This window comes from Sus scrofa, chromosome 15, assembly GCF_054392235.1.
Source record: "Sus scrofa isolate SSC_HxYL_T2T_F1_AM1 chromosome 15, Sscrofa_HxYL_maternal_Yorkshire_Landrace_v2.0, whole genome shotgun sequence".
NCBI lineage: Eukaryota > Metazoa > Chordata > Mammalia > Artiodactyla > Suidae > Sus > Sus scrofa.
In genome coordinates, this window is record NC_139397.1 from 69,855,047 (window position 1) to 69,880,556 (window position 25,510).

Genomic DNA, 25,510 nt, shown 5'->3' on the forward strand with positions numbered 1-25,510 from the left:
GGATAGGAGAATGAGGCTGGGATGGAAACTGACTGCTGTTATAGTAATCTCATGTAAATTTAGTAATACTGAAATGGCTATGGAAAACTGAAGGAGGCTGAGCTCTTAAAGAGCTCTGTCTAAAGATACAGCGGCACTTGAAGATATAGCTGCACTTATACAGAAGAAGGCCTTTTCCTGCATAGTGATAAAAGTCACCTTTATCTACTGGGAGGATCAAAACAAAATCTGGAACTTAAAGTAACTCAGCAAAGTTAAAATTCCCAAAGCAACTTCAAAATTGAAGGAAAAATAAGCAGCTATTATTTTAAAACATCTCCCCAGAGTCATGAATAGTACTGAGTAAATCTTTGCTAATTTATAACTTGACATTATATTTAACCTTTCACGAAAGTAGAAGTTTCTCTGCAAATTATCCAGAGAAACTAAAGATTCATTAGGCTATGTGAAATAATATAAAAGCTACCTTCAATAACAAACATATATTCTGAAGGATTCAATTCCTTGCCACTATTACATGGGTTTTATTAGAATTGGAAAAAAGTGTGAGGGCAGTCAAGAAAAACTTGCAGTCATAGAAAAATGATTTTTAAAAAGCAAAACAGTTCATTATTCCTAAGGGGCACCATTCATCCTGGTATTTTCTGTAGCATATTTTTGATAAATAATTCCAAAGGAATTAATTCTTTAAATACTAGGCACAAGATGATTTTCTTCAATACCTGCATAACTTTAAAAATATTTTAGGTTTTAAAAATATAAAAACCACCTTTTAATATTAAAGAATTAACTGTTCTTTTTTAAAAGACTTCATAGTACAAAGTGCTGTTTTACAGTACCTATTAGGTAAGTCACTGCAAAAGTTTGCAGTCAAATACCAAAGGCTGTAAAGGATTACATATTCAGTATATATTTAGCAAGAATATGAAGCAGATAATGAAGATACCAACTGCACATTTTATACATTATCTTACATTTATGACAATTGTATAATACAGAATATTTTTCCCTGATTTAATCTATTTTCTTTCAATATACAATGATAAAAATGCAGCCAATAACAATAAAAATAAACAAAAAAGCAGGGTTGTTATTCAGACCTAAAAAAATCATTAGCAGTTTCTCAGCTTTAAATGGAAAAAGTATTGGTTATCTAGCACACAAATCTTCCTTTGCCAAAAAAAAAAAGCAAGCATATATCCTAACCAAAAAAAAAAAGGGTAATTAGGATGTAAACAAATATTTCTAGTATCTATTATCATACACAGAAAATAATATATATCTTTATAGTTTTAATCACTGAAAAGGCTGCAGTTCCATTTAACAAACAACTTTCAGTGTCTGACATTTAACAGAAAAGGCTTAAGATCCATGTTTCACCAGCTCTATGAATATGTCACAACTGCCAATAACAGATACAGCAGCATTTCATTTTACAGGGGAAAGATGCCAGTAAAATACAGCCATATATATGTGTGTGTGTGTGTATATACACACACACACACACATATATATGCCAACTTCAAAAATTTTAACTATAAAACAAAAAGAAATCACTGAAGGGGAGTGTTATATTTTAAATGACTTACCTTTCTTCCATCACTTGCATGGCAATTCACATTTAGAGGAGTCAGTAAAGCCATTAGTTTTTCTTCATTACCACTCCTATAAAAAGATAGTAAGTCAATTCCTCTAGAATTATAGCATTTCTTATGAACATTAATGGATATTTTTCATAAGACAGTGGAAAATAATATGGGCTTGCTTTGATTTCTTTTATATGGTTCTGAATGAATATTTTCCTATATTCAATTCCATCAATGTATTCCTAATTAATTCCTGTTAACCATTATATACTGGTACATCTTGGATAAGGTAGCTTCCTACATTTTTATTTATTTTATTTACTACATAAAGTCATCTTCTTAATTGCAAACAAACTTTAGTCTGATAAGTGATCTAAAACACTGGAGTTAAAAATACATACAAAATACTGTAAAAAGCTAATCAATTAAATTATAAATGACCAAGAACAAAAGAAAATGGATGAGAATTTTAACATTTATTTTATACACCTAATGCAAGCTTGGCTAGAAAGATTTCTAGAGAAACATTAATATATAGGTATTTAAATACTCCAAGAATATCATCCGACAAGCTGGGCAACTAGGGTTTGCAGGTACCTTAAGAAATGTTCCAAATAAAATTAACCCTACAATCATTACCATATTGAAAGACAGTCTTATTTAATAAACTAACCATGGAAAAATAAAGTATACAAAGATTTAGTATAAGGACTTATCCACATTATTGCATAAATCCAAGCAAGACAATAACATGTTATAATTTTTATAGTCCTCCACTTGCCCTCCCCCTTTTCTCCCTTAAACGCATTATACTCACTTAAAATGAATGGAATCACTTACCTAGCAGCTTCTAGGAGTTCGTCTTTCTTGTATTCACCTAGATGATTGCAAAATATCATGCTGTTAGCATTTGGCAGAAGACAGATTAAGAAATGCAGTAGGCAGCAAATAGAGAATTAAATAGAGAAGAACAGAAAAGGAGAGTCCACACCCCGCTGGGTGATGGAGCCGTGACGTTAGCCAGCTTGTGAAGGCAGCATCACCAGTGCCTTGGAGACGGGCAGCAAATTGACGCAGCTTCTTGTCCAATCCTCAGATGAAATAGCTTTCTTCAGACGACCAATGAATGCTAAATCTCGTGTCCAGAAACACATTCCCTCTGATAACAGCATGCCAGTTGAAGACAATGTCCCCTCCCCCCTTTTTCTATTCAGGCTGTCACAGTATACTTGTGAAGCATAATACATTCTGAGACAAAAGCAAAATAATGTGGCTCTTTAAAGGTACAAATTACTAGTCTTCAAAAACCCTCAGTTTTATTTGTAATGACATGGAAAGTTTTTTGTTTTTTTTTTTTAAACCCACTAATTACCATTCCTAAGCTTGATAGCAGTAGAAAAAAAAAATCAGGATCATGAAGCCTTTGCCTCGATAGGGTAGGTCTGTAGACTAGAAATACGTGAACTACGTACCAAATGCTAAGAACCCCTTGGAGGCAGTGCTCTAAAAACCAAAACAGTGAATACATTCTGAAACGACAATGATATTCTAACATGCTGCAATCTTAACACTTTATATGATTTCAATATCAAATTTTAACAAACCATAAATCTTCAAAATATTTTTAAAAAGGAGACTGGAGTCTCTGAGAATGAGCAGATATCCAACTATTAAGATGTAGATAATTTTTTCCATTCTATTTTTTTAATATATCACAGACTGAAAATAGGAATATAATTTAAAATCTTTAATACAAATTTCTTACAGCATTCAAGACCAAACAACAAGTTTTTACAAGCACAACTGAAGGACAAGGAATTCTAATCATATAGTGTTTGTTCACTGAATAAATAAAAAGAACAGCCAGGACTATGATTCAGCTGTAACATGCTGACTCAGTTTGCATAACAGTAAAGAAATAATTATACAAAATGTCTAAGCAAATAATTATGCGAAAGCATTGTTAAGTATACACATAAGAACTAAAATTTTAGATTAAAATTCTATTAAGAAATAAACTTAAATTACTTTAAAAACCTTATCATTTGTAAATATGAATTTCTTGGCATTTTGTTTCTATTTTGCTATAGAATGCAGAATACTGATGCAAATATTTTAAAGGATATTTCAGGACCATCAAGCATATGTTTAAAATTCTTAAACTCTTCATTAGCAAATATTTTTTTAATTTAAACTTTTGTCTTGATTCTTGGATTAAGATTTTATTAAAATTTAGAAGCTGTAAACAGTAATTTTCAAATAAGGACAATGCTGCTAAATATCTGTTCTCTCCTAAAAGAATTCTATACAGCAATAAAGTCACAAGTTCAACAATATACATGGATAAACTAGTATGAATGATTCATGGTAAGAGTTGGTCTTTCCAATTTCCCATATATTGTATTCTAAATTCTTTAACTGATTGACAGTTTAAGTTTACATTATATTATTATAATCCCCTACCCAGTAAAGTTCTCGTCTTCTCAAAGCCAAAGACCTACCTTTATTAAACATTTTAGGTGGCAATATGGAAGTGAGTGAGTCAATTTAAGAAGCTCCACCTGAGGAAACTGGTATGACCCATACCCTCAAATGCCTTAAGAATCATGGGCAAAAGTAAGTGGAATTATGACTTATCTACAAAATTATTCATTAAGTCAGTCAGTAAACGTTTATTTGATAGGCCTATAGGCCAGATTTAAAACCAGAAGACACTATCATCTCTGAACTTAAGGAATATCTGTCTATTAAACAAGACAAAGAAGTAAACAAAGTAAAATGGGAAATGAATTCTATGGAATGCTATAAAGAGTTGAAAGGTTAGTCTAAATAGGATTAATAAGAGACAGGCTAACTGCAGTTCAAGGAAGGTTTCCTGGAAGAGGGAAAATGTGCAGACTTTTTAGAGGAAGAGCAGGTGATCTACTGGCGAGGAAGGCTGGGGTGAAGGAAGCAACCAAAATAAAAAATGAGAGGGGAAATGCTGCTGAGTAAATAAACCTGAAGCAAAGGTTTGCAGGGGAATGGGTAAAGACGAGGCAAGGAAGAAATAGATCACATGAATGGCTTTATTTTGAAAACAATGAGGAAATACTGAAATATTTTAACAAGGAGAGTACAAAGTATATTTAAAGATCTGTAAGTTTTGTAAATATTTAAAATATTTCCATATTTTACTCCAGTGAACTTTTTTTGGGAGAAGAAAGTGGTCCAATGGGAAGAAAGAGGAGGTAGAGACAATGAATGTGACATGGTTTATATTTTGGAGTAAGTGTAAATTCCCTGGTATATTAGTAAAATCACAATGAAATTGAGAAGTGAAAGCAGCTACCATTGAAATCTAAGTTACAGTGAATCATGACATCAATAAGCTAGGAAATAAAACTGCAAAGTATTTAGGATCTTCAAAGTTCAAATCAGTCTAGTTACATAAACTTCTCGTCAAGTATAGCTTATTGATGTTTTCTCTAAAGGAAACATTTTAGCAAAAAAAAAAAAAAAAATGCTATTCCCTCATGGATAAGCCAAAGCTTTCAAAAGAAAACACATAAATGCACCCAACAGTGTCAGACTCAGGTATTACAAATGACTTTCTACTCTTACTGTTAAGACCCTAGTACTTTAATCAGCTTTTCTGCAATACATTCCAACATCCACTATCTGGTGCCCGAGGACCACAATCCATACACAGTCAAAGCTATTTTTCAAATGCTACGTCGCAGGAACAACTAGTATAATGAGTTTAGAGTGCCTCACACACTCTGACAACAAATCTGAGATATTTACTACCTCTAGTTCTGTTTCATTTCAGCTGAGAATCTGAAAATATTCTGGCTGAGACTATGGTGCTCTATAGAACATTTATATTCTTTAACGACACCCATGTATACAGGCAAGCAATAGATCAGCCAGTAAGGAAACTAGGCAATTATAGTCAAGATAATAGTAGCCAGGAATGGAGAAAATAGATGGCTTAAAATATTTTTCTTTGATTAGAATAAAGTAAGTGGGATAAAAGAAAAAAAAAGTCACAAAGTTTACTCGCCAAACTCTGAACTGTTTTTATTAGTAAACTAAGTATGTGCATGTAAAGATACACACACACTGGGTGCAGGGGACGGGGTGGGGGCAGGGATGTGAGTTAATGTGTTAAAGAGGTTTGTTATTAGAAAGAAGTTTAAAAATGAAGGTTAAAAAATAAAGGTTAAAAAAGAAGTTTGAAAATGAAACTCCCTTTGTTCTCTGAGGTAGCTGAAAAAACTTCTCTTTCACTTTCTGTGAAGGCAAAATTTTGAATAAAAATGAAGAAATCCTGAATCAATAAATAGAAGTCATAATTAATGAAATCTCAATTTCAACATATTAAGGGGCTTTTGCCCCTTTCTTAAGCAACTGAACAGGATCAAAGAGGACGAAGTTTTCTAAAAATGAGTCATTTGGTTTTGTTGAGATGGAACAGCATGGAAAGATTATGAAAATGGAATTACAAATTCTTGAAGCAGTAAAAGACTAAAAAAAGAATTTTGACGTTTCTCTTCTCCACTTTGAAACCACGCATTATACATGCCTATCAGTAACATCTCTTGTTATATGCAGTGAGGGGGGATTTGAAAGTCACCTTACCCCTGTCACCTCAGTCTCCATTTTAGAATGGCTCTCTCTCCTAAGGGATCATCAACATATTCATTTACAGTTAATGAAATGGACGCCAAGGCAATTAAACAAATTGTCTAAGGTTTCACTGATATTATTCACTATCTGTCAGGCCCTGAACAAGGCTGACATGTGAGCAGAGACTAGCCAAATCTGAGCTTTAGAAGAAGCAATGTAAACAAAGGAGTAACAAAACAATAGCAATAAAACAATTTTTAAAACAATGACAATAGCTAGCTTTAAATAGGTTGAACATATTTAGAGTATCATAACTAAATATTTTCCAACAAAACTATTTTAAAACGTCAAACCCTCATAAGAGCTTGTAAACACAGGCCAGAGGAAAAAGTATATAAGGTTTACCATTTAGTTTGTGTTAACATTTTGGACCAAGAGAATGAGAAGGAAGAAAATTTATTCTGGATTTATTAAAATGATCAACGCATTTTGCATTTCCCACAGCAATGCATTAATTCCTCATGCTTCAGGTATCTCAAGGGATGCACTATATAAAGACTTCAATCAAGAATCTCAGGTATCAGGTTTAGGGACCCTTATGCTGTTGAGTGCTAAGTGGTACCATGAATTGATAATTCTCATATAAAATATCTTCTCATCAAGGTACCAGCAAATATAAGAGATGAATTGATCCTTGTAGGTAAACTGATGGCTAATATGGGGAATAAAATATTAATTTAGGTGACATAATCCACTGTGTTTTTACTAATAGATTTGAATATTTAGAAACAACTCTGTAGTGGTAGAAGGAATTTCACCTGAAGCACCAGTAAATAACCCCAGGAATGATTTGAATTCTCTCTCTCAAATAATTTTCTGAATTATTGAATTCAATCAATTATTCATTGAATTATTACTTCTCTCTCTGAAATCCTTTATGAATATTTTCAGGACAATTGGGGGGAAATTACAAAGTATTAAGCATTCTCAATGCCTTCTTCCTACTCTGAATCCTGTCAATCTTCCTACTCATTCAGATACTGGCTTCCAAGTCCATACCATTAAGCAAAGGCAATCTAAAATCCAAGATCCAAAAAGCTCTAATGATTCATTTGGCAGCAAAACTTGACTCACTGAGGGTACACAGCTATCACATATTTCGTTAAAAATATTAATGTTTGATTGTAGGACACAGCTCCAGACTTCTCTGGAATAAGATACAGTAGATGTACCGTGTCTTTTATTTTATTGATTTACTCACTGAAGTGTAATTAACATATAGTAAAATTCACCCTTTTCAAATGTATGATTCTGTGAATTCTGACAAACTTATATAGCTGTGTGTCCACAGTCTTAAAATTTGAACATTTCCATCACCCAAACTGTTCCCTCAGGCCCCTGTATAATCAATCTACACCAACCTCATGGCAACCACTAATCCAATTTCTGTCCCCGCAGTTTTACTTTTTACAGAATGTCATATAAATGGAATCACAGAATATGTGGACTTTTGAGTATGGCTTCTTTTACTCAGTATAAATGTTTTCGAGATTCATTCATGTTTTGGACATAGCAGTATTTGTTCCTTTGATTGTTAAGTAGTATAAATGAATGCACCTGAATTTGTTTATCCATTTACTAGTTGAAAGACATCTGGGTTGTTTCCAGCTTTTGGTAATTATGAATAAAGCTACTATAAAAATACAGACAGGATTTTGTATGGATCTATGCTTTCATTTCCCTCAGGCAAATGCTTAGGTAAGTGTATGTTTACTTTAAAAGAAACTGCCGGCGTTCCCGTCGTGGTGCAGTGGTTAACGAATCCGACTAGGAACCATGAGGTTGCGGGTTCAATCCCTTGCCTTGCTCAGTGGGTTAAGGATCTGGTGTTGCCGTGAGCTGTGGTGTAGGTTGCAGATGCGGCTCGGATCCCGCGCGTTGCTGTGGCTGTGGCGTAGGCCGGCGGCTACAGCTCCGATTAGACCCCTAATCTGGGGTCCTCCATATGCCGCAGGAGCAGCCCAAGAAATGGCAAAAAGACAAAAAAAAAAAAAAAAAAAAAAAGAAAAAAGAAACTGCCAAACAATGTCTTTTTTAAAATTTGAAAAATCCTTAATTCTGGAATATGGACATGTCACCTACTGGAAATGGTGATGGAATGGAATCACCATTTCAAATGGAATATGGACATGTCACCTATTGGAAATGGAATGAAAAAAAAAAAAAAGAAAAAAAATTGACTGATGTGAAATGACAGTACTGTTAGAAATCCCAACCTTACAGCTAAAATCCCAATCTTGTATCTTGAGGGAGCAATTTACCTAAACTGAACTAATTTTGTACAGCTTTTCATTCCTCATTTATCATGTGTCTTGTCTTTTCTAATTTTTTTCTTTAAATAAGGAGAATATACGAATTTGAACTCTTCATTCAAGGAACAGTTGTATATGCAGTACCTGCAATCTCAGAGCTATGAGAATATATGAACGAAGCATATTTTGATTTATAGGAATCATACTGTTATCTGTGAAAAGAAAATTACTTTCCTGCAGTCCTTACTCTTATCAGGATGCTTGGTCCCTCAATGCATCAGTCTACTGAGGACCTAAAGTTTGGTGAAACACCCATTTGTGACTGTCAGACCTCTGCCTTCTTACAACAATTAAGAGGAACTAAGGAAACTAAGGGTAACCCAGAAGTACACGTGACTACTTTTTCAACAATGTAAGAACTATCTTGTCTTCATTGTAATTATTGCGTATGATTGCCTTTTATTTTTTGTATATTTTGTCCTATTTACAAATTCTCTGAAAGATATAGTAACTTTGCAACTTTGGTCTTTTCAGGAAGCACCAATCATGATTTACTTCTTTAGCTGTAAATGCTTCACTTAATTGTTTCTTGTATTTCCCCAAAATTACCTCTAAATCTCTTTCTTATTCAGGGTTAGAGGTAATTAACTTCAGTAGAGTCTGATTAATGTATTTTATCCCAGGCATAATCTTTCTCATTCAAACTCTCATTCTTTTTTTTTTTAAATGTCATTCATATATTAGTTCTCCTTTGAACGACATCATTTATTTATTCATTTAACAAACATATATTCATTATCTACAGTATGTCAAGCATAATACAGCTGCTACTACTTTATCATGTACTGAATCTTGAACTAGTAGGACAGAAGTGATGGTATTGAGCAAGGAGTGTTAACTACCCCACAGGATATCTCATTCATTCAGCAGGATGCAGTGCACAATTGCTGTTGATGGAAGTACATCACATGTGCAAACATTACCTGTCAAGTATGTTAAGGAAAAGTAGTTGAGGACCATTTTTAGGAGATAACGGAGGTAAGCATTACATGCTTACAGTGTTTAGAAATTCACCCTGGAGAAGGAAAGAGAGACAGAGGCATTGAGTGTGTATCTATGTTTGTGTTAATAAAAGATGTAGATCAGGGAAGTGATTGTTCCTAACCTTTTGGGGTTCACGAACCACTTTAGGGAGCTAATGAAAGCAGCTGTAGACCCCCTCTCCCTAGGGAGAAAATCTGCATATCTGAAGATAAACTCAAAATTTTGCCTAAAGTTTTAGAGTTTTTACAGAATTGATAGAGACTATGAAGTTACTACTGGTTACAAACCTCTGTTTTTTGTTTTTGATTTTTTTTAAAGTACTTCTTACTTATATTCATTGATTCTAAATATAATCTTAAGGCAGGCTTGGCAAGATAAACTAGTTTGATATTCTTATGTAGTACATGATTCAGAAGAAGACACAGAATAAGTAAATAACTTGCCTAAAATTTTGAAACTATGTAGTGGCATATCTAGGACTGGAATCTATGCCCTTTGACAGTATTTTGAATAATATGGAGTGATTTCATGAAGTAAGTTGTATCTAAGCTTGACCATATATTTTTAGGCAGGTTTTCTTTTTTTGTTTTATATACATATTATTTTTTAAATTAAAGAATAGTTGTTTTACAATTTTGTGCCAATTTCTGCTGTACAGCAAAGTGACCCAGCTGGGCAGGATTTTAACATGCCAAGATGGATCGGAGGGTATATAATTATCAACAAGAGTAAAGAAGTGCAAGAAAATATAACATGTATTTGGGGAAAGGTGACTGATGTCAAATTTAGAGTATACGTTGGGAAGGTGAAGTGGAATGAGGGCAACGAATAGTAACTAAAAAGTAAATTTATGCTGTATTTCCAAAAGATCTTGAATGTTAGGTTGTAGAGTTGAACATGATTCTGTATGGTATAGGAAGAAGTCACTCTTTTCTCTCTCTTTTTTTTTTTTTTTTTTTTTTTTTTTGTCTTTTGTCTTTGTTGTTGTTGCTATTTCTTGGGCCGCTCCTGCGGCATATGGAGGTTCCCAGGCTAGGGGTTGAATCGGAGCTGTAGCTACCGGCCTATGCCAGAGCCACAGCAACGCAGGATCCAAGCCGCGTCTGCAACCTACACCACAGCTCACGGCAACACCGGATCCTTAACCCACTGAGCAAGGGCAGGGACCGAACCCGCAACCTCATGGTTCCTAGTCGGATTTGTTAACCACTGCGCCACGATGGGAACTCCCTTTTCTCTTTTTTTGAACAGGGGAGTCAGCTAATTAAAGCTGAAATTAACCTGGTAGCTCAATGAATTAAGTCTTGGAGACATTGGGGATTGGTTACAGGGCTATTATAGGAGGATGGTAAGAGGAAAAGTACATAAATGGTGGCAGTAAGAATGGAAAAAAATGTCAAGGAGAGAGAAGGCATTGAATGGATCATAATGTAATAGAGCTTAAAATTTGATGTGTTAGCTTTACCATGTTACACAGCTATAAATTAATGGTAAAATTTAAAATATTTATGTCTCGATCTTAGATTAATACTTTATCCAATAATCTTTCTGAACACAATCTCAGTAATAAGACTTTGTTAATTCAGCTTGTACTTAACAGATTCCACAGATTTGGATTTAATATATTGAGAAATGCCCATTATGTTAGAATAATCTATTTAAATACTATAGTGTATTTAATTATTAATTTAGTTGTTAAAACTGAACAGTCTTTGATTCTTGTACAGCCAATTTTAAGACAGACATTGAGGGTTCACAGTTCACCTAAGAGGCATTTCAGACATACTAAAGAAAACGTTCTCCAAGAGAAGTAGTTCTGGGAAAAAAAAAAAAATTATAAGCAGAGCTATCGAGGTATAATGTCTGGAAAGCCACAAAAGCCACTTTGTTCCTTTCCTGAGCATAACATTAGCTTAAAAAAAAAAACCCAATTCAGTTGAACATACATTTACTTAATTTACTTAACCATTTTCTTATTATAAAGTTAATACAATGGGCTAGTGTACTATCATGATTAACTGTTGGTTTTGGTTTCTCTTTATACTTTTATCTACTTTCCTTATTTTGTTCAGTTGAGATATTCGAGGATGCTCATTATTTCAGAAAAATATGGAGGAAATATTTTAAAGTTGAGGAAATGAAGAGGACATATTTGCAATCTAGGGGGGAAGAAACTGTTTTACAGTATTTTGCTTTGGAAAATTGTTTCAAGTCTACCTAAATGTAAATTAGGAAAAGATATTTTTATTTGAAGTAGAAAACAAGAGAAATAGAATAGATGTTCAATTCTGGATAATCTTAAAATCATGCCTCTTATTGGGATATATTCTCCCATGTAGAGAGGGCAGGAAGCCACGTGTCAACTGTACATTTTAATTTTCTTATGGGGAATATATTTAGCTCTATCCCTTAAAATCAGTTTTGTTGTCTAGTTCCCTTTTATTTTAAATACCTAGCAAAACAGGGCAGCAACGTTTCTATGAGAAACATGTATAAGAAAATTATACATCAATAATAATGAAATTTGAGTCAACATTCCTTATGTTTTGTGTGTGCTGACATATTTTTTAGCAGAAATTAGATTTTGTAATTTTCACTGCTTGATACTATCTTTTCAGTAGATGGTTATTCAGAGCTTTTCGTTCCCCTTATTTTTTTAGAAAGCTGCTTAGATTAACCTGTGATATACATCATTTCAAGCATATAACCCTGCTATAATGTTCAGACATTTGATGGCAATATTAATTTGTTTTTCCATGGTTAGGTTTTAGTTTTTCATTATCCGTGACATTATTGTAGGATTTGCCTGTGAGAAATGTTTACTACCAATTTTAAACACAGATGACAAAAGACTGCATATAAAAGTTTACTGGGAGTTCCCGTCGTGGCGCAGTGGTTAACGAATCCGACTAAGAACCATGAGATTCAATCCCTGGCCTTGCTCAGCGGGTTAAGGATCTGGCGTTGCTGTGAGCTGTGGTGTAGGTTGCAGACACGGCTCGGATCCCACGTTGCTGTGGCTCTGGTGTAGGCCGGTGGCTACAGCTCCGATTCGACCCCTAGCCTGGGAACCTCCATATGCCGCTGGAGCGGCCCAAGAAATGGCAAAAAGACAAAAAAAAAAAAAAAAAAAAAAAAAAAGTTTCCTGAAAGAAGAGATCAAATTTATATATTAGTTTTAAAAACAAACAAAAATGAATTCCATTTGAAATAACTTTAATATAAATACAGTATTTCACATCAAGTATTAATAAATATTTCTGAAAAGTGGTTTTGAATATTTTGGTATTTTTGCTCTTTGATGGCCTTATTTTGCTCTCATAGATTTGTAAACTACTCTAATATAAAAATTATCACTTAGCCTTATTAAAAACCTACAACTATAAAAATTAATTCTCTTGGAACACTCAAGGACTAAATCAGTCTAGATAGCCAGTTTTCAACACAGCTACTAATTTAGCATTTTAATTCCTTTGCTCTTTAGGGAATTTCTTTCTGAAATATATTATAAACACTTCTATACATTCAAAAATGGACTATTCCAAACATAATTTAACTTTCTCGACAAATCAGGGCCAATTATTATGAACCTCCACCAGACTGTGCAATAACACAGCAAAGCTCTCTGGGCCTACTGAGATGTATCGATTCAAAATGGCTCCAGAATGCTATGTATTTTATTATTTTTTCATGTATAATTTATTTTCCTCTTTTCCTTTGTGCTAATGAATCTCTGTGTATTTCCTTTTAATTGAGAGTGTCTAAAAATGCTGTCTAGAAGAAATATATTTCAGAGTACAAACATAATTTGAAACTTTCTAGTTGCCATATTTTAAAAAAAGTTAAATGGAAGACACTAATTTTAATAATATATTTTATTTCAACATATCTAAACTATTATCATCTCAACATGTGGCACCAGGTCCATTTCACATGTCCAATAGCCACCTGTAGCTAGTAGCTACTGTACCAGACAGTGTGCATCTATCATGAGCTGGAAGATTATAAAACTTAGTAAATTAAACACTGTTACCATGTAGGAGCAAATTCCCTCTGAGTGACGTAAGAAGAACTCCTAGGTATATAAGGAACTTTGATTCAGAGCATGACTTCTGGACATTTATGTGGTAGGGGTGGAGTGATGGGTAGGAGGGAAAAGAAAAGAGAACAGGAGGTGGAAGAAGAGAGAAAAAGGAGAGCAGCAAAAACAGAGGAAGGAATGAGGTTGGGATGGGGAAAGAACCCAATAATAAGTTTGTGAGAAGGCTAGAAATTCAAAGGTGAGTGAAATATAAGTAGTTCTGAGCATTAACGACCAGACCTCGTGTAAAAACGAGGCTTTTAAAAACGTATGCAATAACGATGGGAATTTATAGGCATCAAGAATTGAAGAATCCTTGCAACATGCTACAAATTGCAAGGATGGTTAATGATGACTCACAGGAGTGGCACAAGCTTTTTATAAGGCCACTTTATTCAAATGCATATGCCAAGAAATGACTGAGAGTATGCTTAGATAATGTATAAAATGTACCACTAACCGCTTTTACCGAATCTTAAAAGAGATGAACAACTTTACCAAAGGAAGTATAGACTTTTTCTAGTTACTCTGAAACTCCTGGGCAAAAGACCAAAAGATGTGATAAATTCACCATTTTTTCTTGCTGACTAACTTAAGAGAATGGAAATTTGCAGGGAGCAAGGGAAGGAAGGGAAGGAGCGAAGGAGGGAGGGAGGAAGGAAGGTAGATTAAAGAGCTGGCTATCTAGATAACACAGAAGAACAAAATCTGGTCTTGAAGAACTTGAGCTTAGGATACAGAATGAGGGCAACTGATGGCAGGAATTACAAGAACATGAAGAATGAGGATAAATATAATGCCCTGCTATTCAAGCAAAAAAATAAATAAATAAAGTCAATTGTTCAAATATATAAATCAAGAGAGAACAAGAATTAGCTTAAGACTAGCCCAGATTAAGCTGGTTTGACAGGATGCTCAATGATCAATGCAACAAATTTTCCATAAATAAATAAATAAAGCACATGGAAACATGTCATATCAGAAGAATTTTTTTTAAAAGGGGGGGCAAGGGCTATGTTGCTTACAATATGAAAGACTGAGATGGTAGAAGTCATGGCTATAGTTACAGGAAGCGTCCTGTCTACTATTGCTGGTATTTCAGAGGCTTTCAAAAAGAAAAATGCTTAACGATACACAATGTAGTTCCAACAAGAAGTTACTGTATTTGGCTTAATAAATGGGAAAAATGTTTTTAACCATTTAAGTTATTCAACGATGGACTAATTATCACAGAAAGCTCATAGGAATACAGTGTAGAAATGGCAAGTAGGAATACAGTATAGAATCCTTATGGGGTAATGGACTAGGTTAACTAACCTTTAAATCTAAGGTACCTTCCGGACCCATGATTTTATGTGTATCTTTTATGTTACAGTTGTATAGCTGTACATTATAATTAATTTGGACTTAAAATTTCACATGCATGCATTCTTTACTATCTGCTCTTCATAAGATCCATCACTCTCTAAATTCATTTCATATACAAAATATATATGTATATAAATAAAATTTTATATATAAAATCTTATTTGACAGGCACATTCCTTGAATGAACTCACTGAATCCTTAAATAATGCTTTGGTTTTATTATTACCTCCATTTTACAGATGAGGAAATGGAGCAACAAGAAGGTCACAGAGCCAATTTATTAGTTGCCCTTTTTTTTGTTGCAACAAATTACCAGAAACTTAACGGTTTAAAACACAAATTTATTATCTTACAATTCTGAAGGTCAGAAGCTTAAAATATAAAGCAGATCAGCAGGGCTGTGTTCCTTTTGGGGCTTCATCATTTCCTTTTTTTCCTAGCTTCTAAAGGGCATCCACGTTCCTTGGCTTTTGGTCTCACATCACTATGACGTCCATTTCCATATCACATCTCTTTCTCTGACTGACCTTATTTCATCCTTTCTATAAGGACCCTTGTGATTATACTGGACATACTAAGATAAATTAGTCTCCCCATCTCAAGATCCTTGACTTAATCACATCTGTACAGTCCCTTTTACCCCATTCACAGACAGGTTCTGGGAATTAATACATGGACAGTTCTAGGTGACAATTATTATGCATATCACAGCTTAATATATGGCAGATGGAGGATTTTTAACTACAATGAATGCTGTCTCTCAAGTACCACTCCTCTGTAAAGAAAAGTAGATTATACTTTCTAAGGTTCTTACAAACTGCAAGAAATAAAAAGAATTTTCTTCAACAAGGCATGTGATATTTAACATCTGGGGTTATAGACTATAAAGCAACAGAATTCTACCTGGCATGACTTTCTTTTGGAGAATAAGCTGTTTAAATATATATATATACACTGAACATCTAAAGAAAACAGCTACTCTACTTTTTGGTTAAGTTTGCGGTGATATAAAAAAACATTCTTTACCAAGAAAAAGATGTTTATGTATTCTGAAAGAAAAATTCTGGTGAAATTTGGAGTTACCATATTCATATCTCCTTTCAATTGCAAAAGAATTAAAATTAAAATTTAAATTTTTCTAAGAGCATTTTTTTTTTCAATAAGGAATATTTTATTTTTAGCTAGGTTAGGAATAAACTAGGGAAAAAGGGAATCCAAGTAGAAAAGCACAATAGACCTGCTATTTTTGTCTGCCCAAATGCCCGTTACCTACTTTTTACCTGTTACCTGGTAAGCACTCTCTCCCTAGTTTGGGGAAATGCTCCTCCTTCACTATGATTCTGTGATTCTGGTGGAGTTCCCAGTCACAGAGCTCTGCTCCTCCCCTTACCCAACCATCATTCGCATGCCACATACCAGTGTCTGTGCCAGGTATAGACAGGAGTCTCAATCAGCTCAGAGTTTTTCCTCAGGACTTTTCACTATGCAACTGGGGAAGAGTCTTCTTTTTACATTAGAAAAATAATAGGAGCTACAGGGATGTGCCCTAAGAACTGCCAGAGGCCATGTTCCTCTACATCTGAAGAGCCTGGGTAAACACACAGACCAAAAAATGGAGAGAGGCTGGAGTCATTGGATAGTGGGAAAGGGGACCAAAAAAAAAAAAAAAAAAGAACAGGAAGTGGGCAGGAAGGAGAACATGGAGGAGTGAAGCGAAGGGGGCAAAGGAGAGCTCAGAGAGTGGGGCAGAAAGGAAGGATGTGGGTCAGATAAACAATGACAGTCAGACACATGGCATATTTTGAGCGCGTGGATGCAGCAGACTTTGATGTTAAATATATCTTCACCTTTAGGTGGTTAGTACCCTTATCCAACACACTTTGTTAAATAATAGTAATTTAATTTGTGAGTGTTTACAATGTGCTGTGAACTTCCTCCCACTCCACCTTTGAAAAAAACAGACAAATTCAAACCACCTTCAGCAGCTGAAGTTTCTACCTACTTTTAAAAAATACATACTTGGGCAGACTCCAAATAATTTAACACTGATATGATTTAAATCATTTATTTTCTTTATATTGTTTTTTTAAATGATGTTCACATTTATTTTTATGTAATTCATGAAACCCTGTAAAATGCACATTATATAAGTACCTCACCCAGAAATAATTTTCTAGAAAAGGGTGTATAAATACACACACACACACACATATAGGTATGTATGTATTTTTCTTCTTTATCCCAAGAACAAAGTCTTTCTGGCAAAAACATTTGTGGGATTTTTACAGTAATCTTTGCTATCAAACAAGATGGGTTAATAATGATTCTCTTCCAGGGCTACAAATGCTTATTTAGAATTTTCTTAAAAAAAGACTAAACAGACTTAAAAAAAGAAGGTAAAATATTTCTCTAATTGAATCAGGATGGTGTATTACTGCTGTCTTTAATCTTTTTTCTTCCTCTAACTTTATGACTTTCATCATAAGGATTGGGGTGGTTTGTGCTTATGTCCATGGGAGCGCATGACCTGGATCTGGCTTGGGAATCAAACCATATCAAGGAGCAGCACCTTCTGTGCCAGGTATTTTGAATAAGTCCTGGGTTGCTACTATCTAGCTATGCGAATTTGACCAAATCATTTAGGCTTCTTCTGAGCTTTATCTTTCTCATTGTAAAAGGAGAAAGATAAAGCTTATCTTATGGGTCACTCTGAGGGTCAGGGATAATATAAATAAAACACCCAACAATGCTTGCCTCACACTAAACCTCAACACAAGATGATGATGATAATCCTTTTCAAATTTTTAAGTATCTGATTTACTAACAATTGTTTATCATCTCTCCCTGTAAATCATCAGGGAGATAGGACCTCTTTTTTGTTAAAATTAGTGAAAGAATTCTGATTGAAAAAAAATTAACACTTAAGGGATCTGAGAGAATAGGTTTCTCCATACACCACTTACTTTCTCTATAATAAAATGGCTGTTATACAATAAAATAGGGAGAGGCATTTTATGTTACTGTCCTAAAAATTATGCTGGTCCTTAGAAAGTTGTAATCACAATATGAGAAAGAAAGCTATAAAAACTGATGTACAATGTTAATCAAGCAGTGGAAAAAATAGAAGTTTTAAATAATCTCCAAGAAAAAGTGAAAGCTATTCAGAGGAAGATAATTAGAAAAGCCATGCGGATGAACTCTCCCTTCTCCTCCATCTCTCAGAGATATAACCATACTGAGATTGAGACAATGTTACAAGATGTAGATCTCTATTTCTTCAATAGAGAGAAAACCTCATTCCCAAAGAAAAATATATATACTCATAATAAGCTCCTATCTTGATATTTCTTAATAAACTAGTTGGTAACCTACTGACTTCCAGCTGTTAGTCTCCAGTATATACCTTTGTCAACAATGACAAGCCATAATGAAAATATGAATTTATTAATACATTTCCGATGGGTTTTTATTTTTTAACTTTAGATTTACTTTATATTACATATAATGATTTCATGAAATGAGTATCAATTTTTATATATTTTTACCTATCTACCAGAGAAATGGACCAACCCTGCAACACAGCAGTCCTTATGAAGTATGACTGAAGGTTAATATGCATGTAGTCAGTATTTTAAAGCATGAGGTTTGTGACAAATTAAAAATAAAATTAAACTAAGATTAACAGATTAAACATTGAGGAAGTGCAAGTCAGCCCTGCTGATAATGACAGTTTCCAACAAGACATGGACAAGGCCATGTAAAACAGTGTTTCTCCACAAGGTCATACAACAACTATAAAAGTGACTAAAAATTCTTTCTTCTGAGTTACTGCTGTTTTCTTAATGATGACATCACCAACCTGGGCTCAGGATCAGTACTGCTAGTCACTGATTACCCATGTCTGTCCGTGTGCACGTATATACTTTCAACTCATCAGCTAATACTAAATAAAGCATAGAAATCTATGATTTGTGCATTGGAGATAGCTATTTCCTTTCTTTCTTCTTGCTTCTTTAGTAGCAAGATATCAATATCTTAGAAAAATTAAAGAAAGGGCACACTTGAAACTCAAGTTAAATAAGACTACCTAGTACCATCTTTAGGAAAAGGTTCCAAGCTTACACAAGCGCTAACTTTAAAAAACAACCTGCAAACCAGTGTGCGCACACAGGCAAATACACTTCCACACTCATTATAGACAGTCATTTACTGTGTTCACATTCTGCACAATGATCCTGATCACTTGATGCCTCCTGATGGATACAGAAGAAAGTGCTATCTATTTGGTAGAATGATACTGTTGTTGCTGAGAACAAGCTAGAAAAGAACTGTATTTTTTTTCCTTTTGCTTAGTTTACCTACTGCATTTATTTCATGCCAAGCTTTGAGATGACCCAGAAGTAACAGAAGAGTGAAATGGAATAAGATCATTTAGTTTTAGTCTAGGCCATATTCTTTTGACACTGTTGATCAAAAATACAGGAAAACAAAATACTCTAAATGGAAAAATACATTAAAATGTTAGCTAGAAAACTAGGCCTCAAAAATGGACAGAGAACACCCTGATGCAGTAAATGCTGAGTTCTAGGCTTTAGCAATTTTTGCAGAGAATCAATTATGTCTTCCTTGCCTACCTTGAGCTCCTTGAAGAAAGGGACTATATTTCTTCTCATATTTCTAGAAATACTCAATGCATTTCATTTTAAAAAGGGGAATACCTATTTCATGTTCCCATCCCTAGAGCCACCTATGTTTCCTGAAAGGAAATCTTATCCAGAGAAAGCTCCAATGCAACAACAGAGGAGTCTATTGTATCTAAGTTTAGAACTAAGAATGCAAGTATCACAAGGTTACACAGGAAATCCTTGAAAAAACAAAAAATAAACCAATAGAACCAGATGAGGATATAGATTTAAACGAACTGCATCATAAATAAATCAGAATAAATAAACACAAAATTTGATGTGGTAATTTTAAATTGTTGAATGAAAATACTATGCTTCTAATTCAGTCAAAAATAATTATAAGCATATACATATAATGGTACTTTCTAGTACAAAGTTTGGCTTGCTATAACTTTTCAGTTTTGAACATATCTCTTACTTTTGAAAGCAAGGCAAATAGTTTTAGGGGAAGAGCTATTTGAATTAGTGTAAAAAAATTTAATAGCAATGGTAAAATAATAAAACATACAGTCACTTATGTTATGCAATGAACTTACTTTTCTCTCTTTCTCCAGGAGAATATTGTACTAATGAATGATGGGCCCTTATAAGGCTGAATAAAATTCCATTTTACATATACACCACACTTAGTTTATCCACTAGTTTCTTGATGGACATCTGAGTTGTCTGTACCTTTTGGCTATTGCAAATAATGCTACTATGAACATGAGTGTACAAATACCTCTTTGAGTCTCTCTTTTCAATTCTTTTGAATACATGCCCAAAAGCTAAATTGCTAAATCACAGTAATTTTATTTTCATTTTTCAGGAACTTCCGTACTATTTTCCATAGCTGTTACATCTTTACATCCCCACTGAAAGTGCACAGGGGTTCCAATTTTCCCACATTCCCGCCAATATTTTTTTTTTTTTTTTGTCTTTTGTCTTTTTGTTGTTGCTGTTGTTGCTATTTCTTGGGCTGCTCCCGCGGCATATGGAGGTTCCCAGGCTAGGGGTCGAATCGGAGCTGTAGCCACCGGCCTACACCAGAGCCACAGCAACGCCGGATCTGAGCCGCATCTGCAACCTATACCACAGCTCACGGCAACGCCGGATCGTTAACCCACTGAGCAAGGGCAGGGACCGAACCGGCAACCTCATGGTTCCTAGTCGGATTCGTTAACCACTGCGCCACGACAGGAACTCCTATTTTGTTTTTTTTTAAAATAGTAGCTCTTCTAATGGGTGTGAAGTGTTATTACCTTAAATTTCTTTTATTTTCAAGACTATGTCTAATGAATAAATTTTTAATAAAAATTGACTTCCCAAGATTCTATAAATGACTTCAAAATATGGGTAAGAAGCAAACCTGTCTGAATAATTTCTCAAATTATGTTTAATAAAGCAGATTTTGGTATTTACTTAGTGGTTTTTCCTTCACTGACTTAAAATTTATATAAAAATAAATTCAATAAAATATTTTCTTACTATCATGGGAGTAAAGTATAATCAGTTACTTTATGAAAATAAAATATAAAGAAGTATAGTAATTTATACTTTTAGCAGGCTGTTATTGATAGTCTTCAAAAGAAGGCAAAATAATAAATTTTCTATATTTTGATTTGAGTTTACATACATTTTTATGAGACACTAAAGTATGTATACTTATTGGGTCATATTTTCTTTGCAGTTATAAACCAAGGTTTATATGTTAGGAAGAGATAACACATTTTTACTAAAGGTACTAAATTATTTAGTTTAAATAGAGAATTTAAAATACCTCTAGAATAGACTTAATGAAAAATTGGAACTAAAAAATGAAAGAAAAAAAATATTCAATATTCAAACTGAAATAAACTGAATTATTTCAAGGACAACATTACAAAATTTATTTTATACATAAAAGCAATAGTCTTACAAATTACAGCTAGGTAGTACATGGCTGGTAATGGTTTTATGAAAGATAACATATTCTGACCCATCTGCCACCATCTCAAATTATTTGTTCCCAGCCCAAGCAGCATAGAGACACAAATAAAATTTAAATAATATTTGTAGTATGACAAAGGTAGACAATTATTTCAAATAATTTAACATTTCTAACTTGTGATTATGCAATAACAGCCATACCTTTTGAAGAAAGCTATAGGTAAGGGTAACTAGCACCATTCAAATGATTCTTCCTGTATATAATCTCTCATTCTGTGCTAGCAAAAAATACTATGCATTCATTTTGAGTAAATGTGGTTTAATTGATAGAACCAGGCATCTGCATAAAGGCTTCTGCAAATTATTACCCAGGAATCATGACAAGGACTATGTAAGAGTGAGTTAGAATAAAATTTCAGCAAGCTATTTTCAGATTCTTGACAGCCGAATGTTTTCTCATCCTGATAACCTTAAAAGATTTAAGGCAAACATTTCTTTCTTTCTTTCTTTTTTTTTTTTTGGTCTTTTTGCCATTTCTAGGGCCACTCCCGGGGCATATGGAGGTTCCCAAGCTAAGGGTCTAATCAGAGCTGTAGCCACCGGCCTACACCAGGGCCACAGCAACACGGGATCCGAGTCGCGTCTGCAACCCACACCACAGCTCACGGCAACGCCAGATCCTCAACCCACTGAGCAAGGCCAGGGATCGAACCCGCAACCTCATGGTTCCTAGTCGGATTCGTTAACCACTGCGCCATGATGGGAACTCCTAAGGCAAACATTTCTATATCCAGTTTAAAGAATTATCCGTAGCTGTTTGGAAGTGCAAAAATTTCTATTCCAGGGGTCCACTGATTGCCTTGGAATATAAAACTTGGCAAGGTTATTTGCTGAAAAGCAAAATTAAGAAATACTTTAAGATTCATTCTCTGCTTTGTGTAAGATGAAGATCTATAGTTTTCATGACAAAGACTGAACTGAGAAACTTACACATCTTACTGAAAATGACTTGTGGAGATAGATATAACCTGGGGCAGATGTGGGAACTCATAATAATTCCAGAAGTTCTTTTAGGAAAGACACATACTATATCATCATAAGTGGTTCTGTGTAAATCATTATGACTGAGCTATAAAATAAATGTCCTCTGTCTCTCCCTGTCTCTCTCTCGTACATGCACAAATGCATTATCAATAAGAATTTATTTTATAAACTCTGTGGCACTAAAGTTTTCATAAATAAATTCCAAAAATTTAGCCCTTGTCAAGATATTAGGCAAAGATAACCAGATGTCCCAACACAATCAGGAAAGTTAAAGAGCAATAAGAGCCCCTACAAGGCTAACAAATTTTCAAACTTTTTTTTTTTTTTTTTTTTGCCTTCAGTTGAAATATAGTAGAAATGAGTACAATCTACACAGGAAAGAGATCTATAAATAAATCAGACTCACTGTTACTATCATTTGAAAGTATACCAATTGCCCAGTTTGAAATTTCCTAGAGGGCTGAGATGGTGCCTTATTTATTCTCATATATTAAACAACTATCAAAATGTCTGAACAAATAAGTATTAACAAACATGCTGAATTGAAAATACATACAAAAATTTAATACAGCACTCAACATTAAAGCGTTCAGGGAATATTTTGTACCTTAAGAAATATCTCTAAGCAAAGTCTTGATGCCCTACAGTCAAAGACCACTAGGAACATAGCTATAGTTGAACAAGTTGGGGATTGTTACTTGTTACAGTGAGGGAAACAAGCAGGCACCTCAATAAGAAGGTGTTAGAATCCATTATAACTTTTGGGCTGTGTTTAGAGATTTCAGGAGAGGGTTTAAGGAAGCAAAGGTTTGTTCTAGATTGAATGCTATCACACAATGGGGGCAGTTCTCCGGCTGGGTAAAAAAGTAGCTGTCATCCATATTAGGCAGATGAGGAAGATGTCTGCTTTGTCGTGGGTTCACAATGACCTTGTTTTTGTCTGTGGCCTAGATGTGTCACAACAGTTCCCATTTATAAGGTGCTATTTTCTTTCTCAAAGGGAATATTTAGTTGATAATGAAAAAAATATTTCTACTGATTAGCTGAGCACAAATTTACAAATTAGAAAAATGATAAACCTGTCTTTGGAAGCTCTTACTATGCCACATTTATTTCTAAATCATTGCCATCCATATAACCAATAGATTCTTGAATATAATGGATAGAGACAATGATTTTTTTACTTTCCACCATTACAGTCTAACTAAAAATGTTCAATAGGTGAATAATTCTCCAATTCATATAGTATAGCCTTATATTTAGGAGAAACCTAACCTTGGCATGATCAAGATGTAAGAATATCAAAATTACCAGAGAGATCTTTTGATATATTCTCTGTAAACACTTTTCAGCTAAACAATTCAGATGTAGTGGGAAAGATTTACAGAGGCCCATGATGCTTTTCTGAAATTAACTTTTGTTGAATAAATAAAAGCAAATCCCTCACTGCTCTTTAACTTTCCTGATTGTGTTGGGACATCAAGCTTTATACAATTTCCTGGAAGACAGGTATAAATGACTGTCTTAAGGGGAAATGAATGAAAGATCCTAAGTATACAGATTGCAAGTACTCAAAGAAGTCCTTTTGTTTCTGTACCCTCTTCAATTCATCCCCTCACTGCAGCAGACTTACAACACAAACTAAAATTTCTCTATCTATAACACTAAGAACTCACCGTAGTTTCTGAGGAATACCCTCAGTATTAATTATGCCCATTAATTAATCAGATAAATACAAAAGTTACTGGACTGCATTTAAAAGGTGAAAGATTTATGCCATCTGAAGAGAAACCAGAGTATATGGACTGCATTTAAATACATAAAACAAACTAAATGCATGCCATGTTATCCTACATCATGAAAAGATGTAAGGCCATTCATTGAAAAATACTTAGGAAAACCCAAACAGTGAAACAAATAAGGAATTACATGAATAAGATTACACAGCAAAAAAAAAAAAAAAAAAAAAAAAAAAATCAAATAACAATACATTGTAAAGTGATCATATATACTTTTATCATTTCAACTAAAAATACATTTCATTTGTTTTAGCCCACAGAGAAATGATTAGTTAAAATCAAAAGGAAGTTGCTCTCACATCCATCCTACCAATAAAAACTTCTCATAAGCTATTCTCCTTATGTTTAAACAACTTACAGCTTGTAAATGTGAGTTACTTGAACTCAACTGATTTTTAGACCAATTAAAGATAGGTCTATTTTTAAAAATAAACTAGTGTTCCTGAATTTTAACTTTAAAGAATCTATAAAGTAGCATTCTGATTTGCTTTAAATAACATCGAGATCATGCAGACAATTATATCACATTACTAGACAATCAAATCTATTGGCAAAGGGTAATGATAAAAGTCTAGCAATATTTTTCAACTCAGGTTCATAGGCAAAAAGTAACAGAAGTAGGTAACACAACCATTTGTTTTGAGGGAAAACTCTGTTAGAAGGCAGTCATTTTATAAATTGTCTCTCTACAATCTATGTAGCTTCCTAAGGACTTCACTCACCTTTCTCTATGAGTAAAATTTTCAGGTCATACCCACCCCATTTCCATCTCTTACTGAGTTTATAGAAAGTTTGTAATCATTCATTCCTTTAAATGCTCTGTAGCTCTATGACCTAGGCACCAATTTATGGTGTATGAATATTCCCTTCTCTTGGAGGGTTTTCTGTATTATATATATATGCCATCCTCCTTTCTTCTCTTGGTGATTTTAACACATTTAAAAGAATTTTCTACTTCACATTTTCAGATATTTCGTAGAGGAGATTATCTTTCATTCTTTGGTCAGATTATGTTTAAAAATATCATCTCAACTTTTGACTAACCATTTTTCTATGAAAAGCATCACGTAAG

The 25,510-nt window shown here is 33.9% G+C and overlaps 1 protein-coding gene across 1 annotated transcript in view; it reads right to left on the reverse strand.

Annotated features, from left to right (window-relative positions):
* The window catches only part of TNKS (tankyrase), a 165,290-nt gene that overhangs the window by 83,569 nt on the left and 56,211 nt on the right, over positions 1–25,510 (reverse strand). Inside the window, exons 4-5 of the mRNA XM_003133396.6 lie at positions 2,427–2,463; positions 1,590–1,665 (exon numbers count right to left, since the gene is read on the reverse strand). Coding sequence (XP_003133444.2) covers positions 1,590–1,665; positions 2,427–2,463 — 113 coding nt within the window. The remainder of the gene's footprint in view (positions 1–1,589; positions 1,666–2,426; positions 2,464–25,510) is intronic.